We start from the raw sequence: 17,774 nt of genomic DNA, 5'->3' as shown, positions 1-17,774 counted from the left end.
CAACTGAACTTGGCAAGCGCTGGCTATCCGTCGGATATGAAGAGCGCTACTTCAGCGTGAAGGAGATAAACACAGCTCCAACACGGGTAGCCGGACCCATTAAGGTAGATTGATGCAGACACTGCAGCTCCGAAACAATAACATCCATCAGTCATCTCTATTTTGTCACGGTTTTGAGGTAATCGTGATGTAAAGGTTTAAATTTAACACAATTACTTTAGGCTTTAAAGAAATATGTGACACGCTTTGTTCGGAGTATCACAGAGATACAAGACCAAAGCTTTCTTTTGAAGACTGTATTTATTGCTGTGTTCACAAGCAGTTTTACGGGTGGGCTCAGCCACTTGACTCCACCCTCTAAAACTTCAAATGCCTCTGACAACTTTATGCTCCCCACTTTGAACGCACGGCGAAAGCAGCGCGATGGGAATGGGGTGGAGATAAAGATGGGGATGCTGGATTGTTCCGCTCTGATCTGGTGTTGTGATGTCACGGCAGAGAGCACATCTGAACAGCTCACTGAAAGAGAAATTTCCATAGCAAGGCCAAACAACAAAGTGAAGGGGTTGTGTTCGACTTTTTAGTTAGTTGGGAACTCAAACACCCAAATAAATGCTCCAAAGCACTGAGAAAGTGATTGTTTTTCCCCTTTAAGCGCTCACACTGCTGCCTTCTCTGCAGCCGGAGTATGGACCCGTTTTAACCCGCTGTTGTACCACATTTTGCTTTGTATTACTTGCGAGAACGGGTTGTGTTCGAGCTGTGACCTCAAAGGAATTAAAAAACGCAATGGTGCGGTTAGAAAAATGGCCGCTGTCTCAGTTCCTCAGACAAGAATCAGAATCAATCAGAGCCACAAAAGGCGAGCAGACTGGAGACAATGCTCCAGCTCTGCTTCTTGAATTTCACTCCATTTCCCCCAAACCACAGAATTTCTCTCTCGTGCTATCTCTCTATCTTTCTCCTCATCTCTCTCCTGCCCACTCCATTTTTGATTAACCTCCATACACACAACACATGCACACACACACACACCCAAACCAAATATACTGTGTATATACTCTAAGACATTTTAAAATGCAGGCTCTCTCCTCTCTCTTTAAGACAACTTCGGCCCCCATCGGTTTCTGCACATTACCTGTTCTTAATCTCCCTCTCTCTGCCTAAGATCATCCTGATCCCCGTTTTCCCATCTGCTGCTTATTGGGGGCCATCTTGGCTAGGTGTTCAACAAACAACTGTGATTCACTTGGTTTCTGCAGAGATTATTAACACACCTAGCATGGCACGGCGTCATGAATAAGCAATAGAGATCCGGAGCCCTATTTTCTGTCTGCTCCTCTGTTTCCTCTCGCTCTCTCCGTCTCCCCGTCTCTCTCTTGCCCTGCTGCCTTGTGAACTGAATGCCAGGATTGTCTGGAAAATGAGCTGTCAGTGGAGGGTCTGCAATGAGATACATCAGGCTCATTGTGAGCCCTAGAAAATAATGAACTATTCCCATTTCTCTCTCTGATATGTTCAATACGCTATCCATGACAAGTGCAAAGAGATAAGCAGTCCCCTCTTGAGCTGATTAAATACACTGAGTATATTCAGGAGAGCTTTGGCAGAGCGAGGGTTCAAGGGATGCCATTATAGTATTAAAACATTACTATATGTTTTCAGTCTCAGCTGGGAACAAAGGCCTTTTGTGCTTTTGTGTGTCAGTGTTTGCAAAAACTCTGTCAGATTTGATTTTGTTCTTACTCATATTTTATCGCTCAAGTCACCAAAAAGAAAGAACTTGAATAAAACAGTTGTCCTTTTTCTTTTAAAAGTGCGGAAAATATGGCCATAAGGCATTTTTATGTTAAATATGAAGAGAAATAAGTAGCATCAAGTTTTCTATCACGGAGAGATATGAAAAATCAAAAAAGGAAAAATAAGAAAGTCATATTTTTCTTCTAGTAATACAAGTTTCTTATTTATTCTCCGGATTTGACAGGACTCTAAATCAATATCAGACTGCTCGGCGTTATTTTATTAGGTGTAATTTCAATATGACAGAGGCATACACCTCGGGGTGTACCAGTTTTATTCAGCAATGAGCACAATAAAAAAAAGATGAGGGCAGTTGGACACAGACTGAAATGACATTTTACTTCCCTCTTCTTCCTCAACTGTAAAATCAGCATCTCGGTTGTTCATTACAGACTCCGCTACACCTACTAGCAAGCAATCTCTGGTGTGTCTGAGCGTGGAGCGTGTTGAGCGCTTTGTCACTGTCAGCCATTTTACCTCCACCGGTTCCACATTAAATTAGGCAAATCCAAATCAAAATGGATGATTCTAGTCTGGAGATAAAAGTTAATCTAATCACAAAGTATCAAAAAGGCAACATGTGTTGTTCCCAGCCTGAGTCACAACATGAGTTTTGATGCTTAATTCAATCAAAATGTTGCCTGAGAATCAGTCACATCCTCAAACTCACAGTTACTTTGGAGTGAGAGAAAGAAAAGAAATCCCTCCTACCTGTCACGGAGATTGTTTTTTTTTCTTCTCTTCTTTTTATTTTCCCTTTCTAAGACTGCTTACTAGACTGAGCTCATCTCTCAATCTCTCTCTCCCTCTCTCCCTCCATCTCTCTCCTCCCCTCGTGTTGTCAGCACAGCCCTGTTCCTGTTGCCTTCCTGACTCTGACACCTGTCAGCATTTTCGTTAGTAGATCAGAGAACTGCAAACTAGAAATGTTTCCGTGGTGAATTTAGGGCAAGTTTGCGGCAGGAACATGTGAGGCGCCTTTTACTCTTTCTTTAATTCAACAGGGGAAGGGAAGTGCTTGACTGGCAAAAAGTTGGAAGATGTGGGTTGCGATGTCGGCAGTCAGCAGCTGGAGACGGGGTGGAAAGATTGGAAGCGGGAGAAAGACAGAAAAAGGAAAGGTGGAAAAACGGGGGAGGGAGGTTGCTGAAATCAATTAGGAACAGTTAAACCCTGCGGATCTGCTCGTGGAAGAAGGGAATATGGAGAAATCTTGCGGCCCACGGAGGGGGCTTCCATTCCTGGGCTCCAGCTTCAGGCACATACCTACAGGGAGCTAACGGAGAGATGAGAGATATTCTCCAGAGGTGAAGGCCAAGGAATATGTCAGAAATAAAAGAGCTCTGCTTTCCGCTCCGGTTAATTGAGCAGTCTTGGATCCCTTTGAGTCTAATAAGCCAAGAACGATGGATTTAATTTGATGAGCACTTGTGCGTTGACCTGGAAACAAAACTCCAAAAGCAAGACCACCAACATCTGAAGCCGCAAATCGGACACAGTAAAGACATGATGCTCTCCTTTTCTCTCCCGCGGAGACAGCCCGAACCATTTAACAATACACGAATCTTAATCCTTGAAAACCATGGCTCATCCATATCCACGAGGAATTACAGTGTGAGCTATGACAATCAAAGAAAGTCTAAAAAATAGATTAAGCTCTCTTTGTCAGCAGCCCCCTCTGAGTCTGTTCCTTCACTTCTCCCTTGACACTAATGGCTCTGCAGAGTTAAAACTAGCATGTCACACATTTCAACCAAATCCCCCCAACTTCACAGTCATGCCTGTAAAGATAAAGAAGAATTCCTTTTTTATATAGCTCTTCTTCTCAGTCTATAGCCACAGCGATATCATCCCTTTTTTTATTCTATTGGCAGATATGGGGGAGCCATTACATGCTAAAGATATCCCTTCCTTTATAGATTTTAAAAGATTTAATGTAATTTGCTCCTCCGATATTTCCCTAATCTAATCCACTGGGCGAGGATATTTAAGGTCAGGTTTTCCTCTGGAGATTCTTGGCAGGGATTCCACAAAGACTTATTCAGTCGGATGTAAGTTGAAAATCTCTCCACAAGCACTTGACTGAAAGGTACCGTGGTCGCGGTTTCTGGAGGAGCAATGAATACCGCCGCTGAAAACCAGTGGTGGACAGTAACGGAGTAAATTTACTTGAGTACTGTACTTAAGTACATATCCAGAGGATTTGTACTTTACTTGAGTATTAGATTTCTTTGGTACTTATTACTCTTACTTGAATACATTTCCAAGACAAATATTTTTACTTTTACTCGAGTAAATTTCTAGGAAGGCTGAAAAGTACTCGTTACTTTCAGGTCAGCTCTTTTTTCTTCTTCCCTAAAATCCTATTGGACACAAGCTGTTTTTGTCAAAGGAGGAGACCTATCACAGTGCACGCTCTCCACTGGGATGTACGTAAAGCGGAAATACGTCAAGCCTCCTCAAAACGATACCGCCAAAGTAGCCTGCGTTTGTCAGGTTCATTTGGTTTCAGTTCATGATTGTTAATAAACTCATCTACTGTCCTCTTATGATCCCATTCATTTGATTTGTTTTTGGTGTTTCTGCAGGTTTTATATAACATTGTGGTTCTAAAAGCAGCACATCAGTGCAGCTGGTTTCAAAGAGTTAATTCTCAGAAACAAGAGTTAAAAGATCCTTAAATTAATTTAGAAAAAATATAGTAATTTACTGATGTGGAAAATAAGAAATTTACTCTTACTCTTACTTTTACTTAAAGTAAATTTAAAAGCATTTACTTTTGGATACTTAAGTACCTTTAAAAGCAAGTACTTTTCTACTCTTACTCGAGTAATATTTTGACTGAGCTACTTTTACTTGTAACGGAGTACATTTTGACCAGTAGTATTTGTACTCTTACTCAAGTACTGGGGTCGAGTACTCTGTCCACATCTGCTGAAAACCCATCACGGAGGAGAAAAGCACAACCCATGGACAGGAGGTAAATATCAGAATATCGCCTCAGAAAGGATAAAATGCCCCCTGTGATGTGGTGAAGGGCTAGTTAGCAGCTGAATGTTGTCCGACAAACAGATTCCCACATGAAAGGCAACAAATGACGGGGGAGGTGGGGTTTTTGTGTGAAGGTAACGGCTTCTCTTCTGGGCAAACAACATCCTTACATGGCACTGGGAATGGTAAACATTTGCGCTGTTAAAGCCCGAGAGTTTAACCCTTCCTCCCTTACCCTTCCAGCTTCCTTTTGTTCTCGGCACTTACCAACACAAGAAAATAGAACAATGAAAGAAGAGACTAAGCGCCTCTATCCTCAGCTTGTGCATTGTTGTTGTCCTTTGGCAATTGAAGTCTCTCAACTTGTTTTCTGCTTTAGCTGGCAGGACAGGCGCCCAAACAGCAGAGCGGCTCCCAGAAGACATCCAAACAGCAGGGTGTTTAGCGAACATGCCTTTTTGTTTTCTGAAAGTCTCCATTCACTCAACAGAATGGTGTCTATGGTTGTCAATTGAGATGGATGCCCTCAAAGTAAAACCACATCATCACATCAACGTAACCACTGCACCTCTGATATTATTATACAAACCTCAACTGTTCTATTTCTGCCTTTGCACTCAAGATGGTTTCCTCCGAGGGAAATAGAGGGAGGGAAATGATGGTGCCAGTATTCTGCAGAGGCGCTACAGAAATACTGTGTTTATGTAAAGCCCTGATACAACAGGAAAGGTGCATTTAACGGTACGTCACCGCCCCATCACTGTCGATCCGGCCTTCCCCTGACATTTCTATGTGCCATCCTCGGTCCAATCATTTAAAGGGGACCTATTATGGCATATAATAGCTATTTTAAACAGGCCTTGAATGTCTTAAAAACAAGCTTTTGATTGTTTTAGCTAAATAAATTAGAAATTCAGCCTCTGAGCCATGTCTTTATCTTCCCAGTCTCTAACCCCATTATCTATGAAGGATTCTGAGTGGGCGGGGCTATGATGATGAGGCACTGTGCTGATTGGCTGCCTGAATGACGCGATACACCGCTACGAAAAAATGGCGGAAGCTCCAGCCGGCGGAGTTAGTTGTGGGCGTGGTTTCACGCATCGGAGGCCAACCGATGTAAATCGCGCCCATCGTTACATGACGATGAGAGCAGAATCTGAACGGCTCGTAGATCCACATCACACTGGATGGCTCATCCGGGCGGCTGTACAGACACTGCAGAATTTGGTTGAGGGGAGACCACTTTATATAAAAAAGCAAGAAAAAAGCAAGAAAAAACATGTTTTTCATAATAGGTCCCCATTAAGGAACACCGGTGTGACCGCCGTGGCTCACAATGGGGAAAAATAATAAAAGAGAATTTTTTTTTAAATCCAGAAAGACCATTAATAAGTAAGTAAGTCTTTACAGAAGATACTGTGGACCAAAAAGGGAGTCTGCAGCACACCGCGGTAAAAGAGAAAGCACATTGTAATTCCAAACAGATACTTTGTTATCATCTGTTTTGTTCCGGTCAAAAGGATGGGCGCACTGTGAAACAGCCCCTTGTTCAGTAAACCCGCAACGTGGTTGTGCATTACACATTCAGGAGGCATGGGTTCATTGGCTGAAACTGATACAATCATTGGTGGTGTTAATGAAAAACACACTGCCTCAGAGAGCTCTCCTCACTTGTAATATTCTTCATTTACATCATTTCTAATTGTCTCCAATAATGAGATCCCACCACCTGAAGACCTGTCAGCATGCATTTTTCTTTTCTTTTAGAAATTTTAGCAGGTTGCGAAGCAATTACAGCCGGCAACCAGCGGCCGGCCGGCCGGCTCACTTTTCATAGTTCATTATGGTCGGCTGCCGCCGAGGGGGGGAACATCCAGGACAATTTGATTGCAGTGGTCACCATTCTTCATGACCCCGTGTATCTTGATCTCCATTTCTCAGCTAAGTCGTTAAAAAGCGAGAGCAGCTGCCCAGGAAGACAGATGCCTTTGCACTGCTCTGTTCTTGATGAACATAAAATGCAGGTTGTCTAATGTTATTATTCCCCAGTTAAACAACATGCACAGCCAAACCGCTCCAAGTGCAGCATCTGGTCGATTAAATATGCCAGGGACCCGACAGGAATGAGCCAACAGATATCTATTACTGCTTTACCAACCACACCCACACACTTCACTGATAAAAATAGATAGCTAAATAATTTAAATAAATCCCACAATTTTCATTCTTTATGCCTTTTTCTTAAGTAGGATTCCTTTTCATTTTGCCTGGCTCATTAAAATTCTCCCCTATATGAGGAAGAGAAAAGTGTACAGAAAAGCCAACAGCTTTTCTAGGGCAGCGTTAGTAAAAGGGAACCAAAATTATGTCTCTGTTACCTGAGAAAAGAAAACCTGAATTTGGTACAAGCTACAAACAAATGGAGCGTGGAGGAAATAAAAAAGTTCAGAGACGGCGAGTGATAGTGTGCTTTTTTGAAATAAAATCCTGGTGCTTCCTCTCCGCTCTGGATCTAATTGCTAATGGGAAACATCCCAAAATGCCTGCAATTTCTACACTTGGTGACTCATAGTTCTTTTTTAAGCCACAGCACCTGTGCATTTGGTGTTTCCTTTGAGCTCCGTAAACACCCTCAGGTGGATGAGGAAACCTGGTCCTCTCCAGACAGCTCTGTCCTGGTTTTCCTCCTTCTCTCTGCTTCTTACTGACCCACTCTCCTCCTCCTCGCTCTGACTGGCAGTAGTTAAGAACGAACATGACCCTTACACTGACTTCTGCCAACAAAGTCGATGTCTCTTTAAATGCAGAGTCAGAAATGAAACATCAACATTAATTCGCTTCTAAATGATCCCATTGAATAATGGATGAGGGCACATGGAGATATGTAGATTTCCTTCTTCTACCTTCGTGAACCTAATTGCTGCCATTCAAGCACATCTGAAGTCATCCCGGGCTTCAAGAGCCGACATGGCTGCTATCAGTCAATAAAGTTGCCTAAGCATGTATCAAAGGGTAGCCTTGCTGTCAAAGAACCCCCGCATTAGACCAGAATATCAAAGACGAACACACACAAAAAACAAAACAAATGCTTGCACATCAGAGATCTGCAATGGGCATAATGGATCTTAAAAGACCTCCGTGCACGCAAAAGTCCATATTGGCCTTATCACGAGGCTGACAAAACATACTTGAAAGGATCCTGCGAACCTCTTTACACACTCAGTCCTCGCGCAAAACACACAAACAGAGACTTCCTTACCTTGTTCTGGCAGCTGGCAAACATTAGGGGGGACCGTCATGTTCAGCATGTCATTGACAGCCGTGTCAACATAGTGTCCCCTCTGAACGTCGTGTTCGCTGTCGGTCTGATCGCTCTCCTCGTGGCCACTGTCCTTCAGACTGTTCCCCTCCAGGTCCTTGAACGTTGATGTGCTACATGGGGGCCAGAAGGGAGTAAAGGGAAATGTTGATTAACTGTCACATCACCTTCTCTCACATGCTGTCCTTCATCCCTGTACATCTAATGCTTTGTGACAAGCTGCCTCTCTTTCTCTGTGCCTGTTTGGGTTTTCCAAGGAGTCTTTGCCCTTTAACATGCTCCACTTCCAAGTATTCAAATAAGTTGAGGATTCGCTTATTTTTCTCTCTTTTGTTCAACACCACACCCTTCAAAAGCGCAGGGACCTTCTCCGGCTTCTGTTTGCAGAAACCACTGGACGAGAAAGAAGCGTAACTCTTTTGACAGCTCCCTTGGATTAAGCAAACATTTTTGAGCCACAAAAAAAAAAAAAAACAGCTGTGGGATGTTTCAGACAGGAACATTTCAGACGGATGCGCAGACTTCAAGGACATCGCAGCGGAGGAACAGGAGGTGCTCGCTCACTACAATCAAACAAATACTGCAGTAATCAGGAATTCCTGGAAGGAAGATGGATGGAGGAAGTGCAGGCAGCGTACAAGCTGAGCATCTGTCTTCTTTGGGGCTCAAAGTCAATAAAGAGGGTGGGGTGTAGGGGCACAATCAACAGCTGCACAGTAACAGCGTGATTTCCCTTCATTTGATTTCCATCCCACTGAAACAAATTCTGCTTTACAAATAACACGAAATTGGAATGAATGCCAGCTATTGCGGGAGGATGGGGGAGTGGGTGGGGGGTGCAGAGCTCATAGATGAACTCATAAAAGGTTAGAAAGGTGAGGAAGGATGGAAGGGAGAAGTAAACAAAAGTTTGCAAACAAAGTGAAGGCAGAAGAAGAGGCTGTGAAGGACGGTGAGGGTATAGCTGCATTCCACAGGCGGAGCCACACATCCTCCGGCCCGGGAGAGAGGACGGCAGCGGAGGTAATGCCGGCTCTCTGATGTTATCACTGTAATTGCACCTGTCTCAGACCTATAGGCTCGCTGGCTCCAGAGGGAATTTCTTTGTAGTGTTCCCCCGCAGAAGCCCACACTTGAATGCTCTTTGTTTACATTAATGTGAAGAATCTTTTATTTATTTATTATTCTGGGGGGGAAGGGGGGCTGCTGTAATAGGGGTTTTCAAAAGGGCTGGTTTAGCCTCAAACAAAAGAGACCCTGGAATGTTCTACAGCTGCAGGCAAAAAAGTGAGGGCTGCAGCAAAGCGGGGTTACAAAAAAACCTCTGTGGCTGGAGGGAATCACTAAATGACCCCCATCACAAGCCCCAAGGCTGAATTCCTGCAGCGCTATCAAGTATCCTGGTTCAGGTGGGCTGAATAACAATGCACAATGAAAACATTTACCCTTCACTTTTTCACTCCACACAGGAGGAAAATAATCTCATTGTTGGCTGTTCTCGAAAACTGTTGCCTTAAACAACGGTGGAAAAGCTGCCGTAGCGTTACTGAATTGTTGAGATGGTGCTTTAAACTATAACTTGGTACGATAAAAGCCTCGTGCTCTGCTAATGAGCCACTTTATTTTTAAATATGCAAATTATTTCAGGTAGATTCCACATCTGTGTTGTAATTGAACGATCTGAAAATATAACTTATTGCAACAAGTGTCTACTAAATGCTTCATGGCGTAATATCGCAAAATCTTATCCTCCCATTTCAATTAAACTGAATGAGAAACATGCAGGTACACATGCAGACTGCAGCAACTGTGGCTCTGCACTCATTAGATTAAACAATTACAGATAACAATGGTAATGAGGGGCTGGTAACAATTCATAATCAAGACATACCTTTTAATGAGGTGGGCTCTGCTGTTCACATAACTGGAATCAATGGAATAATTCTCCGTCTGTAAGAGAGCAATGAAGGGGGGCGGGGGGGGGAGCAGGTGGGGCAGGGGATCGTGGCGGAAGGATGACAGAGGGGGGCAACAGAGAGAGGCACTTTTAATAATGGAAGCAACCAAAATAATGTTACCAGTAATTGGCTTTCAGTAGAAATGTTATTTTACACAAAGGCCCCGGTGAGCAGCCTCAGCTTTCAAAGGGCTGAGTCCTGTTCTCTTTCAAAGCTCACACACACACACACGCACACACATACGCACAGGGAAACTGGCTGGGATTTGAGAGCTGAAGGGAGTGCTGCAGTGAGCACAGCCTCTCCTCTCTCCCGTGCCCCCTCCCTACACCGCCGACTGGCCCGCTGTCTTTAAGAAGGAGTCATTAGTGAGGACAGACTATCATGCAGACAGCGGAAGAAGAAAAGTTTCCCCCCCTTCCATTCTCTGAACTCTTCACTTTTACCATGTTTGAGAAGACATTAATGTAGAATTATTAAATAAATAACTGTAAGAAGAGCAGATGAAATTAAGAGTGTACCAAGGGAATCTTAACTCTGCAATTGCAGATGAAAAGGCTTTCAGAGCATGCATGCAATAGATCTCTGACCCACATCGGAGAACGCAGTTCAAAGGGATCCTTCAGTCATTTTTTTCCTCCAACATTTAATCAGATAGGAGAATGTCTGACAAAAGGGGTGCGTGGACGGAGGAGTTGTGTATACTGAACAGGTATCTCCGCATTCTGCTGAGCATCTACCCACACTTGATGCGAGCCGCAGCATGTCAAAGCCTCTCGGAGGAGTTTCCCAGTTCAGCAAGAGGACGAGATACGACTTCTCATACAAAGCTCGGTGAGACGCAAATGTTTCTGCAGCTTGAAAGTGCAAGTCTTTCCCTTAGATTGCACGGTATCCCGCTAGACGATGGCTGACTTCCAAAACAAGCCTAGTGCAGCGATATCCGGCCCTATTGATAAAAAAACTCACCCTGATGATACAAAAAGTTAATGTTGTTGTTGGAAAACAGTTGCTGATGATGGGGGAGACTGCACGTTGGACACTGGCACGTTACCGAGGCCTGCGCAGTATTACACTAGTGACCAAACATGTGGATGAAAGCATAGTGTGCGACTATGCAAACACTCGCATTATTAGATCTTGATGTGGTTGAATTTCTTTTGAGCTTATTTAGACTGTTCATGCAAGTGAAACCACAATGCAGAGGAATTTAAGCAGCACTGAAGTCCCAATCTCCTTGATGTCTTTTTAAATAAATGAATAAAGACATAAGTGGGTAAATAAGCTTAAATCTCTGCTCCCATGACCTGCTTGCAGTTATAAATATATAGGAGCTTCTTCACAGCGCCAACTGCATGTTCTTTTTTAGAGCTGATGCCAAGAATAACAATAACACAAAGCGGTTAACAGCATTATTCCTTGACTGAAGCTGATACCAGCTGCGTCTCCATGGGTTGTGAAGATTTTAATGAATTTATCTACTGTTTGTATCAGAGGTGTATTCATCTTGCAGCATTCTCAAATGTGCACATGTCTACCTTAAATCATCAGATTAGCTGTTGTCGGTGGGCTCACCTACTTTACTGCTCATTATTTTGCCGGATATGTATCGTGATAAGACGCTGCACTGTGCTCTGATTAGGGGTTTGTTAAATTATGACGAAGAGTTTGAGCTGAAGGTTAGCATCATTTCTTCCCCTTTTTACATCTACCCCTAATGAAGCTTTTATTTGGTGCTATACAGAGGATAAGTCATGAAAATGAATTTAATTAACATTTTATTATTATCCCATAATTTGGAGGAGACGGCTTTTGTTCTTTTGTATTACCCCTGACTTCTTTTGTTCACATTCAGCGCGACTCCATTAAATATCAAAGGTAACAGCAGTCGCAACATACTGCAAGTCAAACTAATCATTAATTAAAGATCTACAGACGTATTTCCTTCTTTTAGAAATCAACACACATTTTTCAAATGGACCAGATTGGTGCAAACAATGTCTCCCCTAGCAGGACAGTGCACAGCTACAGGTCAGTTACGGATACCACTGTATAGATAGTTGTTTTTATCATACAGAAAGATGTTTTTTATATGCAACTGAACCCCGCACACATGAATTAAACCCCCTCATCTGCCACAGAGGCTGCACATCCACCTAGAGACTAATGAAAATGCAAAGCATGAGTAACACGAGGAAAACTTCATTTAAAAGAACAGATAGAAAATTCCGTGTGAATGTCACTCTGGCTGCAGTCTGTAATTGGTTTCATTGGCATGTTCTGGGCGAGAACAGCCTGGAGAAGCAGGCAGCATGCCCCCTGCTCTCAGCTTATTTCTGTCCAGAAATGGAGCTCGGTTTTCAATATTCTCTCAGTGCTTTTTGCATGGAGACCACCAGCGATGGCGCCGCAGCCAGTGCCTTGGAAACAGGCTCCCTCCACACATGCAACCAGCATCTCTGGCATGTCTGCTCTTCTGAACTGCAGTTCATCGTTAATAATCAGAGGATGTGGTTTATTTTCTTTGTTTATCAAATTGTCAGAGGAAATAAGCAAGAAATCATTGTGTTAGAGCATAACCTTGGGCATTGATGAGTCACGACAGGCTGAATATTCTGAGGAAGAATCGGATGCATTAGCCCGGGCTTCCTGTAAAGAAATGTAATGTCCTCCCCCCACATTTCTGACCGACCTCAAACTGGAGGGCATGTCAATATATCTTGCTGGGAGGTCAAGTTTCAGGCAAGAGGATGAGGACTGCTTAACTACAGCAAAGATGCCACAAATGGCTACTTAATCAGGTTGGGAAATGTGTTGTTGTGATTTGAGCGGCCCCAGTTTGGTGGGCTGAGCCACTCTATCCCCGTAATTATTGTTCCGTTTCATCTGGAGACCTGGAGGGAGGAATGTAGTCCCTGGTGTCGCGGGTGACTGATAGGCACTGTCAGGAAGAGTGGGGAGTGAGGTGGGGAAAAAAGCTCCGAGCGAGAGCCGCTGAGGATAGGAGGAAATGGGTGCGACTTGACCTGCGAGAGGGTTGCGGTCCAGCTGCTGCAGCCCAGCAGCTTTCCACTTTTCACCCTTCCCTTCTTTCTCTCTCGGCAACGGGGAGACTGGACTTGCTCCTCTGCGGCTGCGAAAAGCAATCTCCTCGCCTAGTTTCTCCCGTAAGATTTGATTTGCCTTCCTCCCAGCGTGACAACTGCTTCTGTAGTGTGGATGCAAGTGTATTCATTGTGCAGGGGAAAGGCGGGGGGGGGGCCCTAGACGGAGGAGGTGGGGGATGCTGGGTGGTGGGTGCGATTGTGAAGACACCAGTTGTTACACCAGTAAACACCCGACAAGTTCAGCAGATGTCACTCTGATGGGGGGGGGGGGGGGGGGTCTAAAACAGCTGCCTTATTGGATGTGATCTTGAATTAGATGCTTTTGAAAAGACAACAAGCTCGAGAAATATGAATATATAAATATATAAATGCTGTTTTAAAATACAAAAAAGAAACAATTTATAGGAGCGTTTTATTCATCTCAAAATGGTCTGATATGAGAGCGTAATACTAAGACCCAGACCGGCATTTATCATTTTAAAGGGGGCTTAATCATGTGAAAACAACGGTGCATATGATCAATCTTTTAAGCAACATTAACATTTGAGATAAATCGCATGTAATACAATAAAGGAGGAGGCTTAAGGAGTTGGGGGAGATAGAAATGAGAAACTAGAAGAAGAAAAACTGATTACTGGATTGAGTGACATCTGCTTGACAAATGGCTGATGGGGGGAAAAAAAAGAGCCAAAAATCCGACCGAGCTTTTTCGTGGACGAGGAACGCTCTGCTGCCACGCTGCCATACTAAAGATGCACAGTTTAAACATACGGAACAGCAGACTAGACAGATTTAATTAAGACTGTCAAATCAAATTTGGTTGCTTCATTTTGGGTTTGAGCAGCAGGAGGCTGTCCCTCATCGCTGCAGCAGAGTCCCAGACTCCACTCAGGCCAGGAAGGAAATATCACACATAATGTCCCTTGTTATTGATATCCCATTACTAAACAAGAGGATGAGGAAGAAGAGGCCCCGGAGGGCTTACGGGACAGAACAGCAACAATTAGAGAGTAAAAAGGGCTTTATTATCCCACCAGGTTTGATTGTGGTAATGCTAAAAAGAGGAGAGATGGGTGAAAATGCTGAAAGGGAGCACAGGGAATTGAAGCAAAAACCGACGGATGAAAAGTGGTTAGTGCATAAAAGTGCTTGTTTACAGATCCGTGAGCTCCATCGGATGTGTGAATGCAGAGGAGTTTGTCAGTATGCGGGTCTGCAGGTTACTCTCTCATCCTATACACTGCAGCTATGAAATAAAATGCTTCGCTCTCCGCCTTGAGCACATCCACATTCCTGCACACACACACACACTCTCTTTCCTATTTGCTACAAAAGCACTGCTCCAACAATCCCTGACTCGCACGTCTATGCTGGCGCCCGATGTCCTCGCCTCTGGGTCTGGATGCAGCATTGCCTCTAAGCAGCTCAGATTCAGTCTGCGTGACACCCACGACCAAGATGCAGACGATAAAGGCACCTGTTCTGGGGCGGGGCTTATGTATTTGCTCATCGTGCAACGGAGGAGACATGTTCTCTGACCATCAGCTCTTCCAACTTTTGCACTCTACCCTGGTGACCAACATCAACACCTTGGACTTGATTATACAATTTCCCATAGACCCCATTCCATCTGCTAGATTATAGATTTCCCTCTTCCTTTAGAGAGGGCACGGTCCCAGAGGGAGGATCAGTGGTAAAAAGGGTGAAAGAGTGCCTGAGGCACAGCCACGGTTGTGGATGAGATTACATTTTCTATTTCTGCCTGCTAAAAGAAGCATGGCGTGATGAATACAGAGACTTGTTACGATATAATATCAACCGGCTTCCTCGCAAACTCAAATTATATCAATTATGACAGAAGGGTACACGTGTGACAAATAACATGCCACATTCCCTGCATCACTTCACTTTATCATCCAAGTTCAGCCCAAAACCCAGTCCCCCTTTTTGGAAATCAATCACGCTATGCAAGTGAGTGATTCTGTGGAGATGAGGTTTTTCAGAAGATTTCACTCTCAGCTTGTAGTTTGTACATTTCTCAACCTCAGCGAAGCAAATGCTGTTATGAGGTCACTTGTGTCCCTGACCACACATGCCCAGTATTGAGTATTGTCTGTGCACACAAAGCCACAGCTTTTCAGAAACACAAAGAAACAGATACATAAAACACAGCGGAACTTCCTGCCTGCATTGTCTCTTCATTTTTCTTGCCTTCCCGTGTGAAATTGAACAAATATTTGTCCATTCAGACCAAAACAATCCTGTTCTACGAAGGGAAAAAAAGACCTGCGGCCGTGGTTTGAGGCACTGAGCGAATCACAGCCATGTAGAAATGTGCAGATCATGACGCTGCCTTAGACAATAGTCCAGACCGGTCTCCGTGTCACTCAGGACTACAGGCTCCACAGAAGTCCTGTTAGTCGAGATGTGATTAATTATACATACATTGATAGAAACAGCATTCATTATTCATGAACTTCTCAACGTCAAAGCTATTTCCCTCCCTTTCAGAATGATGAAAAGATTTTAAATAATAGGAGCCGTTTGCAGACGTCTGCATTCCAGTGGAGACGACTGACGCTAAAGAGGCTTAAGTCAGAGCTGCTGTCTTACAGGGAATCACCGCTCGGGCCCGACGTGTTTGAAACTGTTGGTGGCTGTGTGGCGTCCCGGCCCGGGTTGGTGTTTATGTTTTGTCTTTGTCTGCAGAGACACGGCCGGTGCTTTTAAGCCCTTTCAGGAGGGAATTACAGCGTCCATTAGAGTGCATGGAGGATGTACTACTTCACCCAGCCACGTACTTCCAGAGAGGATAGGGTTTCATTTAACACCTGTTCCGTGTTCACACTCATTCTCTCTGCAGGTCAGGAAGAAAAACTGCTGCATCTCAATGTCATTAAAATTCGTGGCTTAACGTAGTAAAAAGAGGGTATGGGGGGGGGGAGAAAAACTTGACTATCTACGCTGTTTCCTAAAAGAAATCGGCTTACTTTTCTTGGAGCCTGTGGAGCCCAATCAGACTCAAATAGCGGGAACTTCCCCTTCAGGCAAGTCTTGGGGGATTTTCTTTAATTTGGATGTCAAACTGAAAAGTTTTTCACACTCCTCTCATCCCAAAAATCCGTTAATGTGCGGGTGGCGCCACATGAGAGGTAGGTGTTGATTTTTTTGAATAGACTTCGGAAACGCTGAGGGGAACATCTAATCCAGGAAGATTTTGTTATGCCCCCAGGAATGAGCATTGAAAGTGTGTTTTTAGCAGCCATTTAATTTCTCTGATAGAATTACTAGATAGCATTTTTATCTTTGCAGATGTGGCCTACATTAAGCCAGTGTTGAGGAGAGGAGAGGAGGTTGGGGAAGGGGGGGCATGATAAATTGGAGCAAAAGATATTCCCAAAGGTTCTCTTACCTCCCCTGGGCAGGGCCTTAAAAATAAACACTTAGATACACTGCAGATTATGTAAACACATTTCTCTTAAATGCTTACAAGAGAGCAGTGACTGAATAAACATCATGAGTTTCAGTCACTTTTGAAATTTGTAAGCAAAGGATAAATTTTTAATAAACTTAATGCGTATTCTGTGAAGAAATGGGAATCAGAGCTGATGTAGTCGGCCTCGACGGCGAGCCGGAACACGGCTCAGGAGAAAATTCTCTCAGCGACTTTAAGGCGGGCTGCCACTCGCACCGGTGTGGCTGCTGTCTCTCCTGCACCTCCCTCCCTGTTTTTCTTCGCTTGCTCACTGTGACAAGGCATCTTTCCAGATATTTTAGTTGAATGGAGATTTGCAGCAGCTCATTACAGACTAGGAGGCTCCGTGAGCGGATGCAGTCACTCTGAGATGGATTGAGTGGGTCTGTTTATTGACATGCCTTAATCTGACACTGGGTAAAGGGAATGAGTCACCGCCTCCAGACACACTACCACATCACAGCCACTCCAGCAAATAGGGAGGCAGCATCTAGGATACAAGTGGAACTTCATCAGCGCTCATTAATCCAACAGCCCCAGGCCACTCGCTCAAACAAACCATGTTTACACGCTGCGTTGGCTGGATGGAGGGGTGATGGAGCTTTTCAAAGGGCATGTGTGCAGGTGCTCAGATCTGCAACACCCACAATGCGCAAACTGTGACTACACACACGCATACAAATGTACCCCAGGTTCCTCCTAACCTGCAACGCTCTAAAAACAATATCTGCGCATAGCAGCAGCTAAAAACTCTGTCACGTAAATCAAAACTGGTGCTCAGATCAGGGACGGATGGGGTGGCGCGATGCCAGAGAACATGTAATAGAAAGACGAGGGCGACCCCCTTTCAAGAAGCCTGGTTATCTTTTTTGATCCCGTTTGCCGGTGCTTCAATGTGAAGCACATCTGGTGCCTGTATTTAGGATGGTCATTCTAGACAGCTGCCAGTGCCGGGATTGACGGGGAGAGAGTATTAACTGCTTGCAGATCACCACTTCATCTGCACATCCAGCTTGTTAACAGAAATGTGACAGACTGTCATCAGGGCATGCGTGGGATACAAAAGTTGCGGGTCCAACACGGCTGCTCGATCGCTTTCATCGCAAAGTCTGGGAGATGTGAAC

The 17,774-nt window shown here is 44.2% G+C and overlaps 1 protein-coding gene across 7 annotated transcripts in view; it reads right to left on the bottom strand.

Annotated features, from left to right (window-relative positions):
• The window catches only part of pcdh19 (protocadherin 19), a 56,385-nt gene that overhangs the window by 17,005 nt on the left and 21,606 nt on the right, over nt 1–17,774 (bottom strand). For 4 of the 7 annotated variants that reach the window (XM_061725697.1, XM_061725702.1, XM_061725699.1 and 1 more), the window contains exons 3-4: nt 10,002–10,060; nt 8,051–8,223 (exon numbers count right to left, since the gene is read on the bottom strand). In XM_061725697.1, coding sequence (XP_061581681.1) covers nt 8,051–8,223; nt 10,002–10,060 — 232 coding nt within the window. Of the gene's footprint in view, nt 1–8,050; nt 8,237–10,001; nt 10,061–17,774 lie in introns of all 7 variants that reach the window. The other 3 variants (XM_061725696.1, XM_061725701.1, XM_061725698.1) reach the window with 1 other exon arrangement.

Source organism: Cololabis saira, chromosome 7 (genome assembly GCF_033807715.1).
Source record: "Cololabis saira isolate AMF1-May2022 chromosome 7, fColSai1.1, whole genome shotgun sequence".
NCBI classification, from domain to species: Eukaryota; Metazoa; Chordata; class Actinopteri; order Beloniformes; family Belonidae; genus Cololabis; species Cololabis saira.
This window is presented reverse-complemented; position numbering and strand designations above follow the sequence as displayed.